Source organism: Ursus maritimus, unplaced genomic scaffold (genome assembly GCF_017311325.1).
Source record: "Ursus maritimus isolate PB19 unplaced genomic scaffold, ASM1731132v1 scaffold_14, whole genome shotgun sequence".
NCBI lineage: Eukaryota > Metazoa > Chordata > Mammalia > Carnivora > Ursidae > Ursus > Ursus maritimus.
The window spans coordinates 37636440-37662335 of record NW_024423786.1 but is presented as its reverse complement, the minus strand read 5'-3'; the positions used below and the strand labels follow the sequence as shown (position 1 = coordinate 37662335).

Sequence of the window (25896 nt, the reverse complement as noted above, 5' to 3'; positions counted from 1 at the left end):
GCAAGTGTTTACTCCCATTCCATGGGTCTTTTCATTCTGTTGATAGTGTCTTTTCATGCCCACAATTTTAAGTTTTCATGAAGTCCAGTTTGTCTTTTTTTTCCTTTTATTGCCTATGCCTTTGGTTTCCTATTCAAGAGATCATTGCCAAATCCAGTATCAAGTTTTCCCCTATGTTTTCTTCTAAGTTTCATATAATCTTAGATGTTACATTTAGGTCTTTGATCCATTTTGACTTAATTTTTGTATATGGTATAAGGTAAGGGTCCAGTTTCATTCTTCTGCATGTGGGTATTTGGTTTTTCCCAGCACCACTTGCTAAAGAGACTGTCCTTTTCCTGTGAATGGTATTGGCCCTCCTGTTGAAAATCCTTTGACCACATATGTGAGGGTTTATTTCTGTGCTCTCTGTCCTATTTCATTGGTCTGTATGTCTTCTTTATGCCAGTTCTACATTGTTTTGATTACTGTAGCTTCATAGTAAGTTTTGAAATCAGGAAGTGTGTGTCCTCCTTTGTTCTTTTTCAGAATTATTTTTGCCTGTTTTTGTAAACAGAATTGTGCTGGAACACAGCTGTGCTTGTTCACTTATATGTTTATGTATGGCTGCTTTTGAGCTACTCTGGTGAAGTTGAGTAGTTACAGCAGAGACCTATGACCCACGAAACCTAAAGTATTTACTATCAGGCTTTTTATAGAAAAAGCTTACCAATATCTGAACCTTTAAACTCTGCTCATTTCTCCAACTGTAGTGGATTATATCACAAATAAGTAAATCAAAAGGAAAAATAATTTGTACAAAGATATTTATGCTGCTATAGATACAAATAAAAACCAAGAAATAGCCTGAATGTCAAAGCATTCTGTGATATACTGGTAGCCTGCCATTAAAATGATGAGTATGTGGACTATGTCAAAGAAACATTTATATGTATGTAACATGTGACCAAAACAGAACACAAAGTGATGTGTATTCATTGGTTACTGGTATAAAATATACAAATGTATATTAACAAATGTAGAAAAGTTGAGACCTAAATAGTGTAGAGATTAGTGCTTATTATATTTTATCTTCTGTTAAGACTTCTAAAATTAAAATAGTCGTGAAGTTTTATTCTGGAAAATCTCTAACGAAATAGAAAAAGAGACAATAGTAAAATGAACCCTGTATTGCCAGTATTCTCTTCAGTAGTTGTGAATACAAGGCTAGTCTTGTTTCATTTGTTCCCCCCAACCTTGGATTATTTGGAAGTAGATCTGTAATGTTGTAACATTTTATCTGTAAACTTCAGTGTGTATTTATTGTATCTTCTAACATATAAAGCCCTAGAAACAAAAACAAAAATAAACACAATACCATTATCACACCTAAATATTTTAAATCAGTAATTCCTTATATCATGAAATATCTGGATAATCCCCGATTATCTTTTAAAGATTATTTTTACTGTTATTTCATTAAAATCCCTGCAAATTCCACATTTAGTTCATTTGTCTTTTAATCTCTTTAATCTGAGCTTTTCCTACCTTTTTCGTTTTCTTTTTTTCCTTGCAACTTATTTGCAGAAGAAAAGGATTCACTTGTTACTGTAGTTTCATACATTTCTAGATTTTGCTGATTGCATCCTGGTGGTCTTGCTTTTAACAAATTTAGCATAATTCTTTTATTTTCTAAAAATCATGGATATTATCTTAATTACACTGTTAGCTGATTCAAATACATCAATACATTGTCAGCTGGTTTTTTGCTTGGAAATCAGCTCCTTGGTTGTTCTAATACTGCTTTAACCATGTCTTGGTGTCTCAGTGAAGAGTGCCTTAGTTCACCTGGAAATCTACCACAGGTACGGGCTGCTGAAATCGCTTCGGGTACAGATGACACTCTTGGTTGCTCAGTGAGGCTGTCCTTCTGCGTTTGACTTGGACTTCTACCTATGGTACGTGCTGTCCTGTAGTCTATCTCAGGTGTAAGCGGTCCCTGGCCTGCTCCATCACACCATTGGTCGCTCCTCAGAACAGAGTGTCAGGCATCTCCAGTGGCCACTCCACTCTGTCAACATGGTCCTTTTTTCCTGTATTTTTGCACACTGATAGTGAGATCTCAGGTGTGTTGAGATTCAAGTAATGTTTTGGCACACATATGTAATAGTTGTTGTGTATACAACCTGTTGCATCACATCAGGAGGTATATGGTAAGACTTAGAATTCACTGAGCTTTGTTTATACAGATGGGATTGGGAAGGAAGAAAAGAGAGTGCCCTGGAAGTGTTTGTACCTTATACCCCCAGTGAGTGAAAGAGAGATTTTTCTTTCAGTGTTCCTCATTTGCCTAGTCATATTTGTCGTGGTGGTGTTCATAACTCATTCCTGAGAAGCTTATGTAAGTGTTCGTTGGTGTTTATATAACTCTTGTGATTGCTGCTCACAGCTGGCTCACGTGAAGGAGAAAGTTCAGGGATATTTGTGACCAGATCTGATTCTGATCCTGAATTCGGGTGGTAATAATCATTGACTTTTAAACCACATGTCCCTTTACCTCCTTTTTGACCCTTTTCTCTTTTTCCTTAGTGGCTTTTGGTGGATCATATTCCAGAATTTTAGGGAGGGCTATTTTTTGAAAGTTGAATTAATGATTTTGATTAGATTGTAAATTCACATGGTTCATTATTCAGAAGATAGTAAAGAGCATGCAGTGGGAAGTTACATTTTGACTTGGGGAAAAATTAATTATAGAAATTTTGAAATAATAGTTTATTATTAAGAATAGTCTAAGATGTGGTATATACCATGTTATGTAAAACCCAGAAACTTCGTAATAAGCAATCACGAAGCAGCAATGAAGCACTCTTAAAACATTGACTTACATGACAGCGACCTTTAAATATTAGTACATCTGTAAACTAAAGCTTTTTAACAAGCAAACAGTAGCTGTTGAATCCAGAAGCTGAAGATTCATTCAAAGAATACTGATTGGTAAGGAGCTGGTTTAGACCTGTATCCTCTGTGTAAAGGAGAAATCTGTGTCTGAACTAAGTGTACATGAGAATTGTATATACTGTGATCATTTTAAAATTGCTACTGTACTTGGCCACATTCAACGCTGGGTCAGACAGGAATGCAAAGCTAGACCTTACAAGTTGGAATGTTTGATTGTGAATTTGTCTGTGATATTGAAAGGTTATCAGATTCTGTTCTTCCTCCTCCCAGAAACAGCCCACTCTGTAAGGCAGAAACCAGAAAAAGGAAATATTAACAGTTGGCAACAAATTCCCACTGCCCAGTAGATCAAGTTCAGACCCCTTGACCTGACATTCAAGGCCTGCCCTCTATACTCTGACTCTGTCCTATCTGCCTACTTTCTGACCTTGATTCCAACTGTTCCTCCAAGTGGTTACTCAATAAATTTGCTTGTGAAATAGAAACAAAAGGCCTTAAGGCCAGGAGAACATCAAATTTCATTATCAGAACCAGGTCAGAGGATCTAGCAAAGTACCAAGTTGAGGTGTGCCAACCCAGCCTCAAGTATAATTGTGTAGGGCAAACTGCAGTGTTGGTAGAAGTAGCCCTTTAACAAGAGATATCCCCTCTTAGGGATTCTGCTGTCCAGCTGCCTATTCCTTTGGGAGGAAGATTGGATAGCCTCCCCCTTTAGGAGGGAAGAATTGAGGGCTGTGAGTTAGGAGAGAGGTGGCAGTAATATTATGTGACAATGCCATGGAAGTATTAGCTCTTTGGAGGGGTGGAGGTCCTGAAGCAATGGTAGTTGTTCTTAAGGAAAACAGAATTGCTGACCTTTCCTCTTATAGTGCTTCAGGTAGAAATAGGAGAGGACTGTTAGAGGGGAGGGTAGCCAGTCAGACTTGCAGATCCTCTTTTAGTTCTCATGTCTGGCTGGACACACAAACAGTAGCACCTCACTTTCTCAGTAGGCGGAAAATGTCCAGGAGCCAGAGCTTGTGTTGTGTTCCCGGTGCTTCTTGACACCCTGGACTCTGCTGTCTTTGGGAGGCCTTTTGTAAAAGGCCTGCTGTGGATCCTGTGGTAACAGAGAGGGGACTGTGATGTTTTAACCTCTCGCTTCTGTTAATGATATTGCATTGTCCCTTCATGAACATTTCTTGTCTGGTGCCTCCCTTAGCTGTTTCCCCTTTGCCCTTCGAAAAGCAAGTTATCTACCTAAAAACCTTCGGTGGTCTCTCAGTGTGAGGGCCAGGGAAGCTGCTTCCACTGCTGCTGCAGAAGAGTGAATCAACCCAGGTACTCACATGTGAGTGTGTGCATTTGTGCACACATGTCCACACCCACTACCCCCCTCCAGCCCCAAATTTTACATTGGCCACATTAGCTTCCTCTCCCTGCCCAGACAGTTGTCAGTGGAATGTTGAAGGCTAGGAAGAAAGGGCCTTGAAAGTAGTCCTCCCCGGGACAGGGGTTGACATCTGTGCCAGCATCTCGGAGGGATCTTGGTTCTACACCTCAGTCTGCTTCGGATGGGGGGCTCCTAGGGAGAGACAGGGAAGTGGTTGTTGGGTCGGAAGGCCCTTCCTGCTGCTGTTTTGCTTTATTAATTCTAGCCAGTATTGAACTGCATGTATTTTTCCAACTATTCCACCTTGTTTAAAGTATCTATTCCTTTTGCTTATGTTCCTATATCTGCCTAGAATGTTCTCTCTTTCCTTTTACTAGTTGACGCTTACTTATTATATTAGATTAAACCCTGGTTTCACCTCTCCCAAGGAAGCACCCTGCCCCCCATGCCCAGCCCTAGGCAAGGCTGGTTTGGGTATCCTTTCCCCAAGTGTTGTTGCTGTTAGGACCTCACCTCATGTGTTTCCCCATTTGGACCATTCCATGGGGCCTTGGTACAGGGCCTGGTACTCAAATGCTCCTATGTGTGTTAGGCTAAACTAAAAGGCAGAAGGCAGGAGAGGCCAACAGTGTCTAGTTTGTGGTAGTCTCATGTGGGGAGGTTTACAATGAAGACGTGGCCTACAGTCTCATGTGGCTGGTGTGTGTGTGTGTGTGTGTGTGTGTGTGTGTGTGTATACATGTGTACACATATGCACATGTGTATGTGTAAGAAATGCTCATTTTGTAAGAACAATGCAGTTTGTGTCATTTCTGCTTCTTTTGCTTTCTTATTTCTGATTTTTGATTAGGATGTATAGTTAAAGTTTGAATTTTCCACATAAATAAATACTGCTGCCCAGCATGGCTAACTAAGCTCTGTAGCTTTGTTTGCTCCTAGGCTGTTCAGTGTGGTTGGGAGTATGGCATTCCATGGAGTGTGGCAGACCTGGGTTTAAAGAATATTTTCCCTAAGAGAGCTGTTGACATCCCCATTTTACAAATGTGGGGAACTGTGGCTCAGAGAAGTTGAACCCGTGAACATAGAGCTAGTAAGTGGCAGAGCCAGGATTCAACACTAATGCTGCCTGACCATGAAGCTCATTCTGTTAACTGTCTGCTCCTGTTTTCCTGCTGGTTTCCTATATACCCATAGGCAAGCTATTTCTTTTTTTACTTTTTAGGGCTTCAGTTTCTCAAATTTAGAATGACGGGAGCAAAATTCACCTTGCAGTTCTCATAAGAAAGAAAGGAGATAAGAAACCAAACTCATTCCTTGTACCTGGAATGGTAGTAGTCCTAGGAAAAGCAGCAGCTGTTTTATATGGTGTTTACTACGTGCCGAACATTGTTTCGGCACTTTGTCTAGGCTATCTCACATAACCATCTCCTCAACTGTCAGGCTGAGGAATAGCATGACAGTTTTAATTCCCTTTTTGTAATTGAGGAACAAATAAGGGACAGCTGGTGTTCACACCCCAGAAGTCTGGTTTCGGTGTCCATAGTGAACCTCTATGCCCGGTTATCTCTCAGGAAACATTAGTTCCCAACTCCGTGCTGTTCTAGAACCTGACATCCATATGAAAGAGACCATAAAGGAACCCACAGTGGTAATAGGGGCTATACCAAGCCACAGAAGATAAGCAGTGATGGAGTGTCTGGGACACTCAGGATTCTGTGACTTGGCCACTGGCTGATGAGATGGTCCATTTGTTATTTTTTGGTGATTAAGTGCACATGATGATAACTCCTGATACCTCTTTCTTTTGGTTGGGGGACATCAGCTTACTGGTTCACTCATTGAAGTCTATGGCAACACTGTCTCCCTTTACCAAAGCCTACAGCGTTCAGTGTTTCTTACCCCATTGGCACCTGAGTCCATGCTGATATAAACAAATATTGAATATATAAATAAGGGAGAAGGGATAGATCTTCCTTACAGAAGAATTCCAAATAATAAATGTAGACGTAAAGAGGGCAATAGAAAACCACTATTAGAACACCATAGTAAGAATTTCTGTAGATAAGATCCACTGATGAATGTTAAAATTAGTGGGTAAATTTTAAGAAACTCGGTATTTGCATTCTTAAGGCCTCACAGTCCCCTACCACCACAGATGTTTGCTCGTGATTTTGACATATGTCCAGAAATTCTTTGATGCCCTTCTCTCTGGAAATAGTGCTTAATTCTTTTCCCCTTGAATGTGGGCTGGGCTTCGTGATTTGCTTCTAATGAATAAAATATGGAAAGGGGAATATAGTAATTTTACAGTGGAGAAATCTGGCAGACACCACTTTAAACAAGTGATGTCACCAGTAATAAGTCATGTTGATAGGCTGTATCCTGATAAGATATGATGAGAAGGACACTTTACTTCTGTGGTATTCTTCCCCCACAAACCATAACTCTATCTGATCATGAGAAAACATCAGATGCTCAAATTAGGGGACAGTCTACAAAACACCTGACCAGTACTTTTCAAAAAACTGTCAAGGTCATGAAAGACAAGAATAGACTGAGAAACTGCCACAGTTTAGAGAGACTGAGACATGAGAGCTAGATGCAGTATGATATCCAGGATGGAATCCTGTAGCAGAAAAAGGACATTAGTGGAAAACTGGTGAAATCCAAATAAAGTTTAGAGTTTAGTTAAAAACATGGGATGCCTGGGTGGAATGGTTGGTTGAGTGTCCGACTCTTGACTTTGGCTCAGGTCGTGATCTTGGGGTCATGGGATCAAGCCCCACATTGGGCTCTGTGCTCAGCGTGGAGTCTGCTTGAGATTCTCTCTCCCTCTCCCTCTGCCCCTCCCACTTGTGCTCTCTCTCTCTAAAATAAATAAGCAGATCTTTAAAGTTTAGTTAAAAACAAACAAAAATCATCCCACCAAAACCCCAGACTTCCTGAGTCCTTCCTGCCTGAGAGTCAAGTGGCATTGATCAGCACATCTCAGTTACAGCATTTATGTTCTAGCTTTAAATTGCTCTTACCTTTAGGAAAGACTTTTTGGTTGTGTACTTCTTGTGTCTGGGAGGCTCTGCTGGATTTGGAGACAGGCTTATGGTCTGTGTGACTTCCAAAGACTGCCCATCCTGTAAACAGAATGCCGCTCAGTAGACTGAGGAAGAGGGGTGTGCACACGGACCCTCCTACGCCAACCCTAGTCCTTGCTGGTGTTTGATGCCACAAATGACCTTCCCTCTGCCAGGAATTTCCTCTTTTCCCCTCCTCAAGATAATACCTTTAGACATTCTCACCTTCCAAGGCTTCACTCACATTTTACCTCTCATATAATTCCTTGTGTGGTCACACCACAAAGTAGTGTCTTTCATAGTCCTGTGACCCTAAGGCAGTTATTCTTGATTTAGCTAATTATCTCTGGCTGGAAAAATGATGTCTTATGTTTTTAAGTTCTTTAGGTCAGTTAGGCTGCCCTTCCTGTGGTGTTTAGCACGCTTTGCCTTATTATGTCTAGAAAACAAACTTCTTGCAAGGAAGAAGTCTTACAAATATCCCTTGAAGCATCTTGGACAGTGTTTGCCATGTTGTAGGCCCTCACTGAATGGCCAGTGAATTGAAAGCGTGAACGCTTTAAGACACTGAAAGGAAGGCTATTCCCCTTGTTGGCAGATGAGACACAAGTGAGTCTGAGCTGTATTTGGAACCCGTTGTCCCTTTCAGAGCATTCTGAGGCCATGAAGCTTCCTCACTCTGATCAGAGTGCTAAATTACAGCAAGAGTGATGGCTGTCATTTGTTGTGAACCTACTTTTGGAGCAGGCTTGGTTCTAGACACGCACACTATTTAGTCCTCGTAACAACTCTGAAATGTCGGCATCACTACTCTCATTTTATAGATCAGTCCACTGAGATTCAGAGAGCTGTAAGTCATTTGCCTTAGCTTACCAACTAATAAGTTGCTGAATTGAGATTTGAACCCCGGTGTGCCTGGCATCAGAACCCACTTTTCTCCCCGTAAAGGTCAGTCCCTGGCACTTCTCTCCCTTTGCCTTTTCAGACCCATCCCTGGAAGACATGTGTGGCACTGAGTGTGCCCAGCTGGAGGAAGATGGGCAGCGGCCACCGCGGTGCACTTCAACTACCTCATCTCAGTCTGAGCCTTCAGAGCAGCTTAGGCGCCACCACGGCAAGAGCCTAGCCTCCGAGGACCCCAAAAAGAAGAGAGCTCAGAAGCCCTCCCACATGAGGAGAAACATACGGTAAGCTGTGCTGAGGGTAAGAGGAGAAGGGAAGGAGTAGAGGTATTACCTCCATTTGAAGGCTGTCAGTAGCAGGACTGGTTTGAGCAGGAGAGTCCCCTTTCCAAAGAAGAAAAGTGTAAGCTCTGTGCCTCAGTTAGTAGTGGAGATGCAGCTCAGAACCACCCCAGGCTGTCAGAGGTTGTGGGGCAAACGTGGTGGGCACTCAGGCTGCGTAGGGGAGTCTCCTACTCTCTGGAGGCCCTGGGGGCAGCCCCAGGATGATAGGGTGCTCTGGTTGGACTCTGTTTTTTCCTTTATTTTTCCCTTATGTTTCAAAACAGGAGGAGATAAAAGAAGTTGAATTCTCATTTTCTTAGAGTTCAACTTCGGTTGGCAGGGGACTGTCTGATCCAAAGCAGGGCTTTTTCCTTGAGCTAAGTGAATGGCGGATGTGAGCTTCCTTAACTGTCCAAATCCCCCATAACCCTTCCTCTGTCACAGCCCTTCCTTCTTTTCCTGTTGAAAGGAGATCAATGAGATCTTTTTCTCCTCTACCCTCATGTTTTTTTTTTTTTAACATAATGATAGCTTAAAAATTTTACTCAAAGTTTGGAAAATAAAGAGCAGAATCGTCTATAAGCCTACTTTCCCACATAACAACTCTATTTTTTAATACTGTTTTTCAACTTAATCATGAATTATTCTGTTTTAATCTTGATCTGTTATGTGCAAAGATGAGTCTTCCAGGGCATGTCTCAGGAAGTTAAATAATATGAAAAAATGCTAGCCCAGAATCACCTGAGCCTTGAAGTTCCCCCCACCCTTTTTTTTTTTTTTTTAAAAAAACCTTACCTGTTACATGGATGTGTGGGACTGACGGGGCTTCTCTTTCTCCTGCCTCAGATCTGTGAGCTCAGCAATGAGCTCTTTAGCTTGACATTACATTGCCCAAATCTCAAGTAACCCAACCCAAGTGCTCACTCTTATTGTAATGTTTAGAAAGCTGCTCCGGGAGGATCAGTTGGAGCCCGTTACCAAAGCTGCACAACAGGAAGAGTTGGAAAGGAGGAAACGCCTGGAGCAGCAGAGGAAGGATTATGCAGCCCCCATTCCTACAGTTCCCCTGGAGTTCCTTCCTGGTAAGCAGCGGAGATGGTGGGAAAGGCCCTGAAGTGTAGGGAAAAGAGGCCTTGGGCACACACAGTGGTGAAGGGCAGATCTGAAATAACGCTGTGGCCTCTGAGGAATCTTTTTGAGTCATTCAGTTTCTTAGGAGCAAATGATCAGAAACATCTAAAAAGTTACGCCTGACTTAGTGGGTAGAGCGTAGGACTCTTGATCTCAGGGTTGTGAGTTCAAGCCCCACGTTGGGCATAGACTTTACTTAAAAAGATAGTAATAATAATGTGTGTGTGGGGGTTTTTTTTAACGTACTCCTCAGACTGATCTTATTTAAATTTTTTCTCCCATAACTTTGTATCTTAACATGCCAAGGGATTAGGATCTTCTCTAGTGGTCAGGTGGACACCAGGAGGTAAAAACCAGTAAAGACAAGGAAAGTTAGGGGACTGAGGTATTTGGGACACCCCTCTACTTCTCTCCTCAGGGGATAGTCCCCTTAAGACTAAAAAAGGAAGAAGGCTGATAAGTCATTTGGGGAGATAGGTTTGAGCTAAATGTGGTTTTGACATTCCCTTCCATCTTTCCTTCCCTAGAGGAAATTGTCTTAAGAGCAAGCGATGGTCCCCAACTGCCTCCTCGGGTCCTGGCCCAGGAAGTCATTTGTTTGGACAGCAGCAGTGGCAGTGAGGATGAAAAAAGCAGTCGAGATGGTAAGGTCAAGCCAGAGGTGCCTCTGAAGGTGCCACTTCCTCCTGACTCAATGTTCACACTGAGTAATTGGCTGTACCTCTGAATAGAAATCAGTCCTTCCCCATATGGTTTGGGGTCTGACTGTGACAAGTGTCCCTGAGTCTCCTTGTAAATGTAGGGTTTTCCCTTGTCTTAACTTGAAGCTGGAAGAGAGAAATAATAAATTAAGCTCAAAATTTTACAAGTGATGACATTCTAACTTTGTTTCCATGCTGTAATGCTTTAATGATGGGCAGTAAATTATCTCTGCTCTCTGGGTTTTTGTTTTGTTTTGTTGGCTGTCTCAGAGGTGATTGAACTGAGCTCTGGAGAGGAGGACACTCTGCACATTGTGGACAGCAGTGAGTCTGTCAGTGAGGAGGATGAGGAAGAGGAGAAGGGTGGCACCCATGTGAATGACATCTTAAACCAGCGCGATGCTCTGGGGCGGGTCCTCGTCAACCTGAACCACCCTCCAGAGGAGGAGAATGTCTTCCTGGCCCCGCAGTTGGCACGGGCAGTGAAACCTCATCAGGTGCAGCAAATCTTGACTCTCTTTGTTTCCTTTCAGCTTCCTTGCTGAGAGCATCACCTGCTGGTCGTTTTTAGCATCACAGCCTGTGAAGTACTTGTTTGGGTCCTCGAGCAGCTATTGGAAAGGCCCGATCTTTCCTCCTAGCAGTTGATGCTTCAGGATCTCTGATGAATGGAAAGGGCAAGCCTTAGGTTTGCCCTATTGTGTAGAAAGTGCTGGATCTCTTGGCTTAATGATCTTGAGCTTCCCTCTGTGAGATCTGCAAGACTGATTGAGATGCTGTCTGGAGGGCAGTGCTTTGATTAGGAAATTGATTTGATTCTGGAAGTAGTTCCAGAGGATATTTAAGAGTCAGAAGTCTGAGGGACTTTCTGATAGGAGGGAACAGAGTAGATTGTGTTGACCCAGAGCCCTGAATCAAGACCAGTGAGTGGAAGTTCCACGAAGACAGAGGTTGACTCAACATAAGAACTCTTAATAAGAACTGCTCCTCATGGAATGGGCTGTCTTAAGGTAAGCAACGAAGGGCTGGGTGAGAGACCCTGTCAAGAATTTGGTACTGCAGATTTTTGCCTTTAATGGGCCATTGTACCAGGTGAATAATTTTCTCTGTTTTCTCCAAGATGACTGTCAGCAGCCAATAGACTAGTAAGGGTATAGGGAAACTTCCGTAGTGGTCCACACCAACTGTATAGTGTGGTGTCTGCTCATTTACTTAATTCTGACTAATTCCAAGATGAGTAAAACTAAAGCCCTGGTCTTTGCCAGCTCCTTTAACTATTGCCCGTGTTTATCCCTTGTCAGATTGGTGGGATCCGGTTCCTGTATGATAACCTGGTTGAATCCCTGGAGAGGTTTAAGACTAGTAGTGGCTTTGGCTGCATCCTGGCCCACAGCATGGGTCTGGGGAAAACTTTGCAAGTGATATCTTTCATCGATGTCCTCTTCCGCCACACGCCAGCCAAAACTGTCCTTGCCATTGTGCCGGTAAGAGTTGGGGAAGGCATCATTTACTCAGCCCTCTGAAGAGCTCTGGGTTAATGCCTTGCCGGGTACTGAAAAGCTCAGTGAGCTCAGCTTTGAGCTTGTTTCTTAAAACTCTCTTCCTGGACCTGGCTTTCTGACAGGTTAATACTCTTCAGAATTGGCTGGCAGAGTTCAACATGTGGCTTCCAGCTCCTGAAGCCCTTCCAGCTGACAACAAGCCTGAAGAAGTCCAGCCTCGCTTCTTTAAAGTTCACATCTTGAATGATGAGCACAAGTAGGTGGCCTACCTTCTCCTTCTTGCCCTTTCCTTTTAGACTTCTTCCTGGGATCTGGATATCAAGGCAGTCTATTTGCATATGAACCCTGTCTTTCCAGATTCTTTTTGGTTTCTTAGTGTGCCCCCTGCCCCTTGTTACCTACTTTTTTCTCTACCTATCTTTTCAGTAAACTCAGTTAGGTAGCCTGGGAAATTTCTTACATCTGCTTGAAGATGTTTTTATGTCCTCAAAAATACGCATACATTGTCCTGTTTTCCCATGTGGACAGTAATAAAATTCAACATGATGAAATGAAACTGTCCACCTTCTAACTTTTCACCTTTTACATTTCTCTTTCTTAGAAGCCTAATCAGCAGTCTCTTTTCAACACTGACCTACAGTTGACCTTTAATGCTATAACTTCCAAGTTTTGAAAAGTGCAAACTTTTGTTTTAGATTTAAATAAAATTATTTATATTCCATTTCATAAATTCAACTTGATTTCCCAAATTCTAAAGATATTTCTTGGTTCATGCCAGCTATTCATGTTATCCTTTCCCCTCGCTGTCATGGATAATTGAGAAGATAGACTGTTTTCTGCAGAGGCTACCTTTTGTGATGTTTGGTCACACGCATCAAAATGAGGAGACAGAGTGGCCCCGTAGGTGGTTGATCACCTGCTCTTGTTTCTTGGATTTCAGGACTGTTAGTCCACATGTGGTTAATGAATTACAGTCAGGGCTCAGTTGTTTAGTAGGAGTTGGAGGGACTGTGCTGAGTGTCATCTGGGCTCTGCTGCTCTTTCTCCCTTATCACTTGTCCTTGCCTCTTTACTCACCAGGGCCTGGGCAGGTAAAATGCAGAATATTGTTCTTGCTTTTAGTACCTTGTATTTATTATGGGAATAACTTGAAATTCTCTCTCAAATGTAGAATTGTAGCCATGCATGTATACCCAAGGGAGTTGTCACCTTTTTTTTAAGCGACCAAGAGGGGGTGGGTGGGTGGAGGGAGTGGGAGAGAGATTCTTAAGCAGGCTTAACGCCTGGTGTGGAGCCCGACACTGGGTTCGATCTCACAACCCTGAGCCATGACCTGAGCCAAAATCGAGTAAGATGCTTAACCGACTGAGCCACCTGGGCGTCCCAGGAATTATCACTTTTGCTTGCCTTGTGCCATTGCATTTCTGTTTTTCTGCTGTTTGACTGTCATCGGTGACCCAGTTGTCTCTGGGATGCTGGGAAAGTCCTTGGGCAGCTGGCCAGCCAGTGTAATGCTGCCACTGAGTGTACATCAACATGGCTCTGATTGTGAGCAGTTCTTCCTGGGGAGCAGTGGAAGCAGTAATTTTTTCTCTGTTCACTCTTGCAGGACAATGGCAGCTCGTGCTAAAGTGATGGCTGATTGGGTGTCAGAGGGTGGGGTGCTGCTGATGGGGTACGAAATGTACAGACTCCTCACCCTGAAGAAATCCTTTGCCACAGGTAGATCGAAGAAAACCAAGAAACGTTCTCACCCGGTCATCATTGATCTGGATGAGGAAGATCGACAGCAGGAGTTCCGGAGAGGTGGGCAGCCTATCCCCGGAATACTTTTAGGGGTGGTGTTTCAGGAAAAAAGAAATATTGTCTATAATAGCACCAAGTCAAATTTGAAGATTACTGATGTGAGTTGTATTGTCATGAACTAGAAATCCTGGTCCCTAAGATAGGTGGGATGACTTCTACTGGCTCTCAGAAGGTGTGCTGCTTTTCTTGTCTGCTGTGGAATTCTGGGTAGGCCATGCACAGGATGACTTAGGGAAACTCCCCTGCCCATTTGGCCCTGTTTCTCTCTCAGAGCAGTTGCGAGAGTGACCGTTCCCATCACCTCATCCTAGAGGTGTTTTGGGATAGCATTAAGAAAATATAAAGTATTTAAATCACTAGCATACAGAGTAGTAATAATATTATGAATTTATAAAAGAATTTATCTCCGTTCTTTTAGTGAAAGCCGTTCTTCTCATAGTTGTAGTTCTGTTCCCTCTCTTCTAAGGGGGTTTTGCCCATTTGGAGAAGAATGTTTTTTTTAGGTTTAGAAGCTGTTTCATTTTATAGGTCTCTTCATCTATAGATATGTTTGTTCTAGGTTTGCTTCTGTGGTAGAGCTGGGAAGAATTTGCCATTTAGCAATGACTGGCAGGTAACTCCAGGAAGATTTTGTCCTTTAGCTAACTCCCCACCAGCCAGCCCGCAGATGGTGCCAAGATGCTGACAAGGGTGACAGCCGTGTGCAGTGTCTGGATGATTCCCATCAGTCTCACCCAGACCCGTTTTTAATCCTAGTCTGGTACTCTGTAAAGTCACGCTCTCTGCCACCCAGTTGGCATAAGCCCTAGGAATGCAAGGTGTTTTACTTTTAGTCTAAAGGAAAAAAAAGAAAAAAAAGAAGGAAAGGAAAAAGAGAGAAGAGATTTATTGCAAGAGTCAATAGTCCAGGTTAACATGTCACACCAAACGCGCAGGAGCCTGGATGGTTGGCTCCCTTTCACTAATGGGGGCTGACTCTTGCTTTCCTGCTTCCTTCATTTCTTCTGTCTCCTCCAGGGTGCACCCCTACTTCTCATATTGTTGACTAAGAGCAGGCCCTCTCACCCTCTGACTCCGGATCCTCTTCCCTCCCTAGAGTTTGAGAAGGCCTTATGCCGCCCTGGCCCTGATGTGGTGATTTGTGACGAGGGACACCGCATCAAAAACTGCCAGGCCAGCACCTCGCAGGCCCTGAAGAACATTCGCTCTCGCCGTCGGGTGGTGCTGACTGGGTACCCCCTGCAGAACAACCTCATTGAGTACTGGTGCATGGTGGACTTTGTGCGCCCAGACTTCCTCGGCACCCGGCAGGAGTTCAGCAACATGTTTGAACGCCCCATCCTGAATGGACAGTGTATTGACAGCACGCCTCAGGATGTCCGCCTAATGCGGTACCGGAGCCATGTCTTGCACAGCCTCCTGGAGGGCTTTGTGCAGAGGTGAGCCATCCTTAGGGCCCTGTCTTTTGAATCCTCAGAGAGACCTTGGTGTAGTGGGCATGCAGAGCTGTCCCAAAGGGGAACTGTTACAGCAGGAGGGCCCCTTCCTAGTGAGTGATAGTAAAACTTTCCTTTTAGTGAATAGCTTTTCCTGAATAGCACATAAATGATGGATAGCCACTGTTTCAGTCCTCTGAAAGTTTGGCCTAGAAGTGCTTCCCTCAGAAGTTAATCTTTGAAGTTTCTAGAGATACCTGCCTTACTTGCCGAGAAGCAAAAGAGAGCTGGCCTTCTGCTGACTTGGCGAAAGCGTACAAGTGCTGGTTCTCAGGGGCATGGCCTCACCAGTTTCAGCATCTCAGTAGATGTAGTTAGGGTAGTCTAAAGCAATCCCCTTGTTTTTCCTTGTTAAGTTGACATGTGTGCAGAAAGCTTAGAGAAACAGCCCTGAATCCGGGTAGGAACCTGAAGTTCCCAGTCTCTGCCACCCAGTCCTTTTTGCTCTAGTTCTTATCCTTAAAATGAGTTTCCTCTGATGGTCGCTAAACCAATCCTCACTATTGCAAGGCTGCTGTGAATGTGGAGATCCTCAAGAGGAGATGTGGCAGAAATGCAGAGTTCTCTTGTTTTCCTGCACTGACCTGTCCTGGCCACACGGGCTTGACAATTCTGATCTCTGCCTTTGTAGGAGAGGCCACTGTCCTGGCCACACAGGCTTGACAATTCTGATCTCTGCCTTTGTAGGAGAGGCCACACTGTGCTGAAGATTCATCTCCCTGCCAAGGAAGAAAATGTGATCCTGGTGCGGCTCTCGAAGATCCAGCGAGATTTGTACACACAGTTCATGGACCGCTTCCGAGACTGTGGTAGCAGTGGCTGGCTGGGGCTGAACCCCCTTAAGGCTTTCTGCGTGTGCTGCAAGGTATGTCAAAGCCTCAGGGAGTACTGACGTATGGATGAAGGATGCACATGGTCCCAAGGGAGTTACTTCTCCTAGGAGTCCTTGATAAAGGAAGAATAAAGTGAGAGGGGCCATCCTTGGTTGGCTGCATCAGAGAACGGGAGCCCCCAAGGAGAGATGTGCCAGTATGTGCTGCACAGTTCCTGGGGTTGCCACTCATAGCTTGGGATATATATGGTGCTCCTTGCAGTTGTGCAGTTCATTTGTACAACTTGTACCAAATTTGAGAAATCACTTCCTTTCTCACCGATTTTTTTCCCTTGGAAAAAAGGTAATGGCAAACATTGTAGGGCAGTTTTTGACTTCTAATGTAATCAAGATTCAAGAAATATATAGCTTAGACAGGTAATTGGGGTACCTTCTGTTTGCTTCTGTGTTTAATGAGATTGAGATCTCTTTCATCCTGATAATGCTTGAGATGGTTTGGGGACGGAAGGGGCTAGGTATCTTTAGCACTAAGTTCATGAACAGGTGGATGAACCCTGACTTGTCTTTAGTATGTGCTCCCTGTTGCCTAATGAGGGACCTGTTTCTTTGACAGCTCTCAGCCGACCTGTTGGGTATTATTCCCGATTGACCACTGCTTTAATAAGTCAGCTGAAGGTGTGTGTCAGGGGACAGATGGGATTTCAACATGGTTTTTTTTTTTTTTTATAGCCACAGTCCTAGACCAGGGCCAGGAAGCTACAGCAGACATGGTCTTTGAGGATGCTATAGTGCCAACATGCCCTTCCTGTCCCTCTCCACCCCACCCCCCTGGCCACCCGCACCCCGGGAATTCTCACCTCCTGCCAGGAATAGTCCCTGAAATGACTTCTGGTGGTCATCTGTAAGTCAGATACATTTGTCCATAGGGAGAGATTAGTCTTGTTTCATACTTTCATATAGTAGTTGGCTATAGCCACGCAAAACAGGAACATTATTATTCTTATTTAAATAAGAAAGCAAGGCTTTTGACACAGCCTTTCTGATTATGTACCAAACATATGGGCATGCCCGCTGGTAGGAACTCTTCCACTTGTGTTATGGCAATCACAGTTGGTTAGTTAAAACAAGTGTGTAGGCTCTTTGGCTATGAGGGGGGTTGGAGATACTTTGATTTTTGGTGTGACAGTGTATGCTGTGGGAGGTGTGTGTTTGAGCAAGTGCATGTTCCCAGACTCCCTGGGATACCCTTAGATTGTTCTCTGCCCTGTGCCACTTCTTCTTTAACTCAAACCTCAGATCTGGAATCACCCGGATGTGCTGTATGAAGCCCTTCAGAAGGAAAGTCTGGCCAATGAGCAGGACCTAGATGTGGAAGAGCTTGGCTCAGCGGGAACTAGTGCCCGCTGCCCGTCACAGGGAACAAAAGGCAAGGGGGAGGACAGCACCTTGGCCTCCTCAATGGGAGAGGCAACCAACAGCAAGTTCCTACAGGGGGTTGGCTTCAACCCTTTCCAGGAGCGAGGCAACAACATTGTCACGTATGAATGGGTGAGTCAAGCAGATTCTTCTGTGCCCATAAACCACTGCTGAGAAGGGATGGTACGAATCCTGTGTGGGGAGAGGGTAGGGGTTGCGTAATGTACTGTATTGCCAAGGTCTCTGCAGGGAACTATAAAGGTGTCCATGAGCTTCTGCTTTGGGAGGAGTGAATTTTATTTCTAGTGTTCTGGCATGCACCTGCTCTAAGCTGCCTCATTTCTCTCTTGCAGGCCAAGGACCTTTTGACTAATTACCAGACTGGGGTCTTAGAGAACTCTCCCAAGATGGTACTGCTTTTCCACCTGATTGAGGAAAGTGTCAAGCTTGGGGACAAGATTCTTGTGTTCAGGTAGGAAGGGAAATTTCCCTATGGCATTGTGTATCTGTAGTAGAGTGACACAGCCCCTACGGAGTGAGACCGTCTGGGGTTACCACAGCATCCCCCCTGCCTTTTTTCTTCATGCCTCTGCAGCCCAGTGGTTCTTGTGAGGACCTTCTTGCATTTCATCTCTTTCTTGGAGTTTCTTATTTTGCCCAATGTGATTTCTCTGCAGAGAACAATTTAAAACCGTAGGCCGACATCGGACGTCATAGCCTAATCCTTCAAATTATGGCCCAGGTCAGATCTGGCATGTGGCCTGCCTGGGAGCTAGTTTTTACATTTAAAAAAAAAAAAAATTTATTTGTTTATTTATTTATTTATTTAAATAAATAAATAAATAAAGTGTGCCTGTAAGCAAGCTAGGTGGTGGGGGGGAAGACAGAGGGGGAGGGAGAGGGACAAACAGACTCCCTACTGAGCATGGAGCCCAAGTGGGGCTTGATCTCATGACCCTGAGATAATGACCTGAGCCAAAATCAAGAGTCGGACATTCAACCAACTGAGCTACCTAGGCACCCCTAGTTTTTACATTTTTAAAGGGTTTTTAAAAAGAGGGAGAAGAATATTTGACAGACTGTATGTGGTCTGCAAAGCCTAAAGATATTTACTGTGTGGCTCTTTATAGAAAACATTTGCTGACTTCTGCTCTAATCTGCTTCAGTCTTTCCCCAGCCTTTTTTTTTTTTTTTTTAAGGTTTTATTTATTTGGCAGAGAGACACACAGCAAGAGAGGGAACACAAGCAGGGGGAGTGGGAGAGAGAGAAGCAGGCTTCCCGCTGAGCAGGGAGCCCGATGTGGGGCTCGATCCCAGGATCCTGGGATCATGGCCTGAGCCGAAGGGAGACGCTTAACGACTGAGCCACCCAGGCGCCCCCCCCCCGTTTTTTTTAATTAAAAATTTTTGTGGGGGCACTTGGCTGGTTCAGTCAGTAAAGCATGCAGTTCTTACTTTTAGGATTGTGAGTTCAAGCCCCACGTTGGGTGTGAAACGTACTTTAAGAAAAAAAAATTGGTTTTTTGTTGGTTTGTTTTTTTGCTTTGTGTATAAGGCCAAATAAGTAATATGATTTGTTCCAGAGTCACATTCTCAGTCTGGCCAGAACTTTGATGTCCATCAAGGCCTGAGTCCTCAGGGAAAAGACATAAGGCTGATTGTTTTTTGTTGTTGTTGTTCTGTCTAGATTATACTCCAGTGAGAGCTAAGTGGCAGGAGCCTGGCTTGGGAGCCTCTCAGAGTGAGGGTTTCCATGGGTGACACATTTTGAAAGGATAGCAGTGATTCTAACTGGAGGAGAGTCTAGTGTTCCACTGGCTTTAAGTTATCACTTTTGAGGAGACTGCCTCTCTGTATAACTTGAAAGCAGCCAAGTGATTCTGTCTCCTTAGTAAGACCCATAATACTGATTGTGGCCTATAATTCAATCTGATGTTTTTCATGCAGTGTTAGTTTTTAATGCTGTTGCTACATGTTACCATGCACTCAGCTAAACCCCAGAATTTTTCAATTGAGGAAGTAATAGGAGATTACTTAAATGACTCTGCTCCCATTGTGAGCTAGGGAGAATACCCTTGGTGGTTCTTTGTGGGGTTACCTCTCATGGGGTGCAGGTTCTGGGAGTTCCCACTGTCAGAAGGCTGCACATGGTTGTGAGCCCATTGGGGAACAAGATTCCCTTGGGTCTGGGAGCCTTCTGAACCAAATGTTGTCCCTTCCAGCCAGAGCCTTTCCACCTTGGCTCTCATCGAGGAGTTCCTAGGGAAACGAGAAGTGCCCTGTCTACCTGGTGCTGATGGGCAAGGAGTACAGAAGTGGGTTCGAAACGTCAGCTACTTCCGTGAGTTCATTGCTGCTTTGTTGCTGGAGTCTTGGCAGGGTCTGCTCAAGGGTTCTCTTTCCTTCTCTGCCTTTTTATCTTCTACTCTGTTCTCCATCCAATGCGTAGGAGTATCTGGAGTAGCCAGGGAGCAGGGAGATATTCAGAGCAAGCTGCTGTGTGAGGCACTGTACTAGGGACTAGGGAGCTTGGGAAAGATAGGGGGAGAGCCAAGAAGTAGAAGGCAAGCCTTGTCTTCATCTGACAACTCCAGGACAAATACAAAGTAGCACTGGTTGAGTGCCCTAACAGGTTCTAAAGAGAACAGAGTCATCGCGGGGAGAATGGTTGGATAACGCTTCCTGGAGGAGGTGGAACTTGCAGTATATTTGCAAAGATGGGGAGAATTTGAATATATAGAGTTAGTGTGGCCCAGAGGTCACTCTAGGAAGGAGAAGCAGAGTGAATATAAATAAGCTCAGATCATGCATTCTCTAGAGTGGAGATAATGTCCTAAAGGGGTGAAAATTAGTTCTTGAGGGGACAAATTTTTTTTAACTTTTCAAAAGTATAGAGCACAAATAGGCATGCAGTAAATAAACATATACAGAATATCTGTGGTATTTAAAATTTCATGAGGGGCATGTTGATTGAGGGAAAATGTATAAAAAGGCTCCTTAAGGGGGCAGTAATGAAAAACAAGAGTTGAGAAATACTAACCTCAGGTACTTACTGTCCAGATATTGACATTTGGGCCAGATAATTCTTTTTGTAGGGGGCTGTCCTGTGCATTGTGGGATGTTTAGCCACGTCCCTGGTCTCTACTCATTAGATGGCGGTAGCATCCACCTAGTGATAACAACCAAAAATGTCTCCACACATTGCCAAATGTCCCTCTGTAGGGTGGGAGGGCAAGGAAATCACCCTTGTTGAGAAGCACTGGCCTAAAGGAAGTATTTAGAGAATGGAGGTACAGCGGGTGGTAGGAAGACCTCCAGCACAGGGTCTAGGCCACAGCCGGTGTTGACTGTAGGCTTGCCCAGTGAGTCAGTGCTGAGCTATGCTTGGAATTTGTGGGAAGTCAGGTTGGAAAGGTAGGTTGGGTGCCGATTGAGAGAGCTTCTAGTACCAGGCAATTAAACTAAGGCTTCCTGTAACAGTAGCAATCCAGGTTCCACGTGGTGTTTCATCTCCTTAGCTGTGCCCTTTTCTCTCTTTTCCCTGGGGTGACAAATTTAGCCCCCTCCTCTCTTAGTCATGCTTCTTCTAAACTGAAGGTTACTTTTTTTTTCTTCCTTTAAGCTTCCCTCTTTTCAACCATATGCCCCGTCCCACTGTTCCAGATCTGTTCCTTTTAATGTCTCCTTAGATCAAGTTCTTAATCACAGGAGCTTGTAACAATGCAAATTCCTGATGGAGGGACATCATCCATATCAAAACCGAACTCTTAGTCCTTCTTACACTCACCAGGCAGAGAGGTCACCCTGAGCCAGTGCTTACCAAGCTTCCCTATTTAGGGTGGATTCTTATGCACCCTGAAGTCTAGGAACCTTGGTCTTAGAATTGACCTAAAATACTAAAGAGAGAAACATAGTTTATAATCCTTGTTGCACATGGGGTATTTTTAGATTATAGGTGTCTGGGTCTCACTATAGACCCATGGAGTGTCCAAGGGAGTGGAATCTGAGTATTGTAAGTGTATTTTTCTTTTGTTTTTAAAACACATTTGCCCAGTGATTTTGCTGTGTATCCCCTACCCTCATCTGTCCATTTCTTGTGGTTTTCCTTCTCTCCTAGGGCTAGATGGTAGCACCCCTGCCTTTGAGAGGGAGCGGCTCATTAATCAGTTCAATGATCCCAGCAACCTCACCACCTGGCTGTTCCTTCTGTCCACAAGGTGAGTGGATCCTGAGAGGGGAGGTCAGAGGGCTGTATTCAGGGCAGTTGGCCACATAGGCAGATACCCAAAGGCTCATCCAAGTTCTTTCAGAAGAGATCTACTCAGGTATGTGACTTGTTTTTGAGGTCAGAGAGGGAACCCCAGAAGAAAGTTGTGTTAGGAGGGTAATCATGATAGTGTCATGGAGTGTTTTGAGACCTTCATCAACAACGGTCATAATTAGCTTTTCTCTCAGGAGCGTTCTGAGACTTAGATGATGTGATTAATGTGAAAGTGCTTTAAAAAGTGGAAAGTGTTAAAAAAAAAAAAAAGTAGAAAGTGTAATGTAACTGTAAAAGACTGATAGCAATATTTTTCTCATGCCAAGCAGCTTGAAGCCTGTGCTGCATTCTGCCATCACAGTGCCCTTGATGGGTATAAACCAGTCATTTTCCAAGGCTGGTAGACTAAACACACCCAAAACATCTGCATGCAGATGTCTCCCTTCAAGTGACATTACTCTGGGGCCAGGATGCAGGGGCCTTACCAATTACAGAAGAGTGGAGAGTGGGTTTTCTTTCTGAGCTGGTAGACACTTCTGTGTTGGCTTTTCAGGACATATTTTTCAGTGCTTGATGAATGTACTGTTCATCAGCAGGACAGTAGAATCCTCCAGTATTTTGTGCTTAGGACAAAGGAGATAATGCTGGGGCAGGAGTCACAAAGTGAAACCAATTTGAAAACTGTCTTTAAAGCTAAAAGTTCTGTGGTTGTTGGCTTGTGTTTTAAAGGGCCGGGTGCTTGGGTGTGAATCTGATCGGTGCCAACCGAGTGGTGGTGTTTGATGCTTCCTGGAACCCTTGCCATGATGCCCAGGCAGTATGTCGGGTATACCGTTATGGCCAGAAAAAGCCCTGTCACATCTATCGCCTTGTAGCTGATTTCACCCTTGAAAAGAAGATCTATGACCGTCAGATTTCCAAGCAGGGCATGTCAGGTGGGGCATCTTTCAGGCTCAGTACTATCCTTATTGTATCAGTGGTGGGAAGAGAGGGGCAGGTTGTGGGAACACAGGCAGGCTTTGAATCACAGAAAGCCCCCCCCCCCCCGTTCTTCCCGTCTCATTCCGATTCAAATAATTTCTCTCTCTTTTTTTTAAACAGTTTTTTTTTTTTTAAGATTTTATTTATTTATTTGACAGAGAGAGACAGCCAGTGAGAGAGGGAACACAAGCAGGGGGAGTGGGAGAGGAAGAAGCAGGCTCCCAGTGGAGGAGCCTGATGTGGGGCTCGATCCCAGAACACCGGGATCATGCCCTGAGCCAAAGGCAGACGCTTAACGACTGTGCCACCTAGGCACCCCCGATTCAAATAATTTCTTTAAGAGGGGACTAACCTCAGCTTGTCAAGGGCAAGTGTAATGAAAAGAGCTGAGCTAGGTGTGCAGGTTTGTTTTTTGATATTTCCATTTCACCAGGGCTTCAGACCTGGTCTTTGACTTTCAAATATGGGATGGCCCGAGGTGGTTTAGATATTAATGACAATTATGCCAACCACAACCTCTCTTGTCTGCTAGTCTTTGTAGCTGTGCTTTTGTAGTCTTCTTGGCCATGTACTGACTCTCTCCATGTCTTCTTCCTTCTAGATCGAGTGGTAGATGATCTTAATCCAATGCTGAACTTTACCCGGAAGGAGGTGGAAAACCTACTGCACTTTGTTGAGAAGGAGCCAGCTCCCCAAGCATCCTTGAACATAAAGGGGATCAAGGAGCCAGTCCTGCAACTTGCCTGTCTGAAGTACCCTCACCTCATCACCAAGGTGAGAACCTGGAGGGAGGCTTATCTGGCAAATCTGTTTCCTTCATGTGAAGTTCTGTTTCATGCAGAGGACTTGAACTCAGCTGATTCTCCTCCTTGCCCCATGCAGTCCCCCAACCACCTATTCCCACCCCAGTCTTGTCCTAGGATAGCTCAGCTTACACATGTGGAATAATTTGGCCAGTGTGAGTTTTTCCTAGCAGAAAGAAGGGGGAAAATTCTAGAAATGTAGTCTGTTAATTCTCTGAACTCTCCCATCCTTTTGATATAGAAGGCAGACTTGGGTTTGTAAAGGTGTGGCTGGGTTAGAGTTGTGAATTATACTCTTGACAAAAGACAGTAAACCTGCCTGTGTGTCTGTGAGCAGACTCTTTGCAAGTGGTGGAGATAGCCCTTTTTTGTTTTCAGAGGAAGCCTCATTGTGTATCAGTCATGTTGGCACAAAGACTGGTAATTATATCAACACCCTCCTGTGTCCCCAGGAGCCTTTTGAGCACGAGTCATTGCTCCTTAACCGAAAGGATCACAAGCTGACCAAGGCTGAGAAAAAAGCAGCAAAGAAAAGCTATGAAGAAGACAAACGCACTTCCGTCCCCTACACCCGCCCATCATACGCACAGTATTACCCTGCCAGTGACCAGAGCCTGACCAGCATCCCTGCTTTCAGTCAGAGAAACTGGTGAGTCACTGAAAGGGGAGGAAGGTCTGCTGCTGGGCCAAGCCCAAACCTTTTGACTGGTTCTGTTTTTAAACAAAGGGAGAGCCTACAACTAGCTCGTTGGCTGTTGTGAACTGACAAGTTCTGCTCTTGGATGAGGTGCCGAAGCAGTTCAGCAGCCCTGGTGTTTTAAGTAGTGGTTCTGGCTGGAAGAGTGAGCCACTGGCCTTGTGACTCAGAAGAGTCTTTCTGGACTCCTGGAGAAGGTGCAGCTTCCTAAGACACAGAGGCCCAACCCTCCCACACAGCTGCCTTCATATCCATAGTGCCTTGGTCCTAGATCTTGCTTAAACAGTGAAGTTCAAGGGTGAAGGCCAGGTCTTTTGTGAGTCTTGGATTGCAGGTCAAGAAATTCTGCTCTTACTGGGATTTCATTCTGTGCTTGTGCCACAATCCTGAGAAAAAAATCTTTTTCTTGAGTACAGCTTCTAGAACTGTTCAAAGTATGAACACATTGGAAGCCAATTGCTGAGCAAAGAGAGAGGCTCTTTGTAAGAAATTACGAAACCATTAATCTAGGTTTAATTTTTTTTTTTTTTTTTCATTTCAAGACAAAGTACCTCATAGGCCTTACGAGGTCAGCCACCTGATTGACTGGTTTGTTTAAAAATTTTATTATCTTGAATTAAAGATTATCATTTTATTTGGGGGGGATAGATTTAAAATTTTTTTCTTTTATTTAAAAAGATTATTTATTTATTTATTTGAGAGAGAGCAAGAGTAGAGGGTATAAGAACACGAGTTGGGGAGAGGGGCAGAGGGAGAAGAAGAAGCAGGCTCCTGGCTGAGCAGGGAGCCCGACTTGGGGCTCTATCCCAGGACCCCTGAGCTGACGCTCAACCAACTGAGCCACCCAGGTGCCCTAAAACTTTTTTCTTATGGAGATTCCATGTTAAAAAAAAAACTTGACAAATGAGATTCTAAAGGAACTGGAACCATGTAAATTTTATGGAAGACTCTAGTATTTGGTGAGTAAATTTGCTACTTTTTATGTACACAACGCTTTCAAGAAAAACATTATTCTCTTTCAAAGCCTTCAGACTTTATTTCTGTGTCATTTTCCAGGATACTGTTGCCTGGGAATGTTCTCCCTTCTTGTCCTCCACCCCTCTTGTTCTCTTTTCTGGGCTTTCCCATGTAACGACAGGAGCGGACGAAGCCTGAACCCAGTGGGAGAAAAGCTGTGTTGAGGGGAGATATGACAAATGGGCTGGGCTCTGAGGCGATGTCAGCTCCTTTTCTGGCCCAGCTCTGGCCTTGTGGGAGGCACCAGCCTCTCACAGCACTTGGTGAGCCATACTATGATCCTGCTGATTCCTCATCCTGTCTGGGTGTATGTGAGGAGGGTTTCCTGCCCAATTTCCTCACTTCAGCTCTTCCAGAGTAGGGGGCTTGGGCTACATTCCTGTTACCCTGACTTTTACCCTGATTTGACTTTGGATCCTGGGAAGAGTCTCACTGACATTCGACCAAAGCCGTTAGCTCTCCTGCAAAGCTACCCTGGGCAGATGGAGGAAATGGGACCCAGACATGGTGAGCTTACTGTGCTGTGTAGCCTATCTGGGAATGTGGAAGTCCAGACAGGGCCCAGAGGACTGCCCAGAGGTGCCTGTAGCAACCTCAGAGCAATGTTCGTCAGTCAGGTAAGGAAGAATATACCAATCCAAGGAGGT

The 25896-nt window shown here is 44.3% G+C and overlaps 1 protein-coding gene across 2 annotated transcripts in view; it reads left to right on the top strand.

Annotated features, from left to right (window-relative positions):
• The window catches only part of RAD54L2 (RAD54 like 2), a 113606-nt gene that overhangs the window by 79997 nt on the left and 7713 nt on the right, over positions 1-25896 (top strand). For both annotated transcript variants that reach the window (XM_040628745.1, XM_040628746.1), the window contains 16 exons: positions 8366-8567; positions 9549-9688; positions 10265-10381; positions 10709-10935; positions 11740-11922; positions 12063-12196; positions 13550-13746; positions 14843-15185; positions 15930-16107; positions 17371-17622; positions 17844-17962; positions 19713-19831; positions 21608-21707; positions 22481-22686; positions 23334-23506; positions 23988-24184. In XM_040628745.1, the coding sequence (XP_040484679.1) occupies positions 8366-8567; positions 9549-9688; positions 10265-10381; positions 10709-10935; positions 11740-11922; positions 12063-12196; positions 13550-13746; positions 14843-15185; positions 15930-16107; positions 17371-17622; positions 17844-17962; positions 19713-19831; positions 21608-21707; positions 22481-22686; positions 23334-23506; positions 23988-24184 (2887 nt within the window). The remainder of the gene's footprint in view (positions 1-8365; positions 8568-9548; positions 9689-10264; positions 10382-10708; positions 10936-11739; positions 11923-12062; positions 12197-13549; positions 13747-14842; positions 15186-15929; positions 16108-17370; positions 17623-17843; positions 17963-19712; positions 19832-21607; positions 21708-22480; positions 22687-23333; positions 23507-23987; positions 24185-25896) is intronic.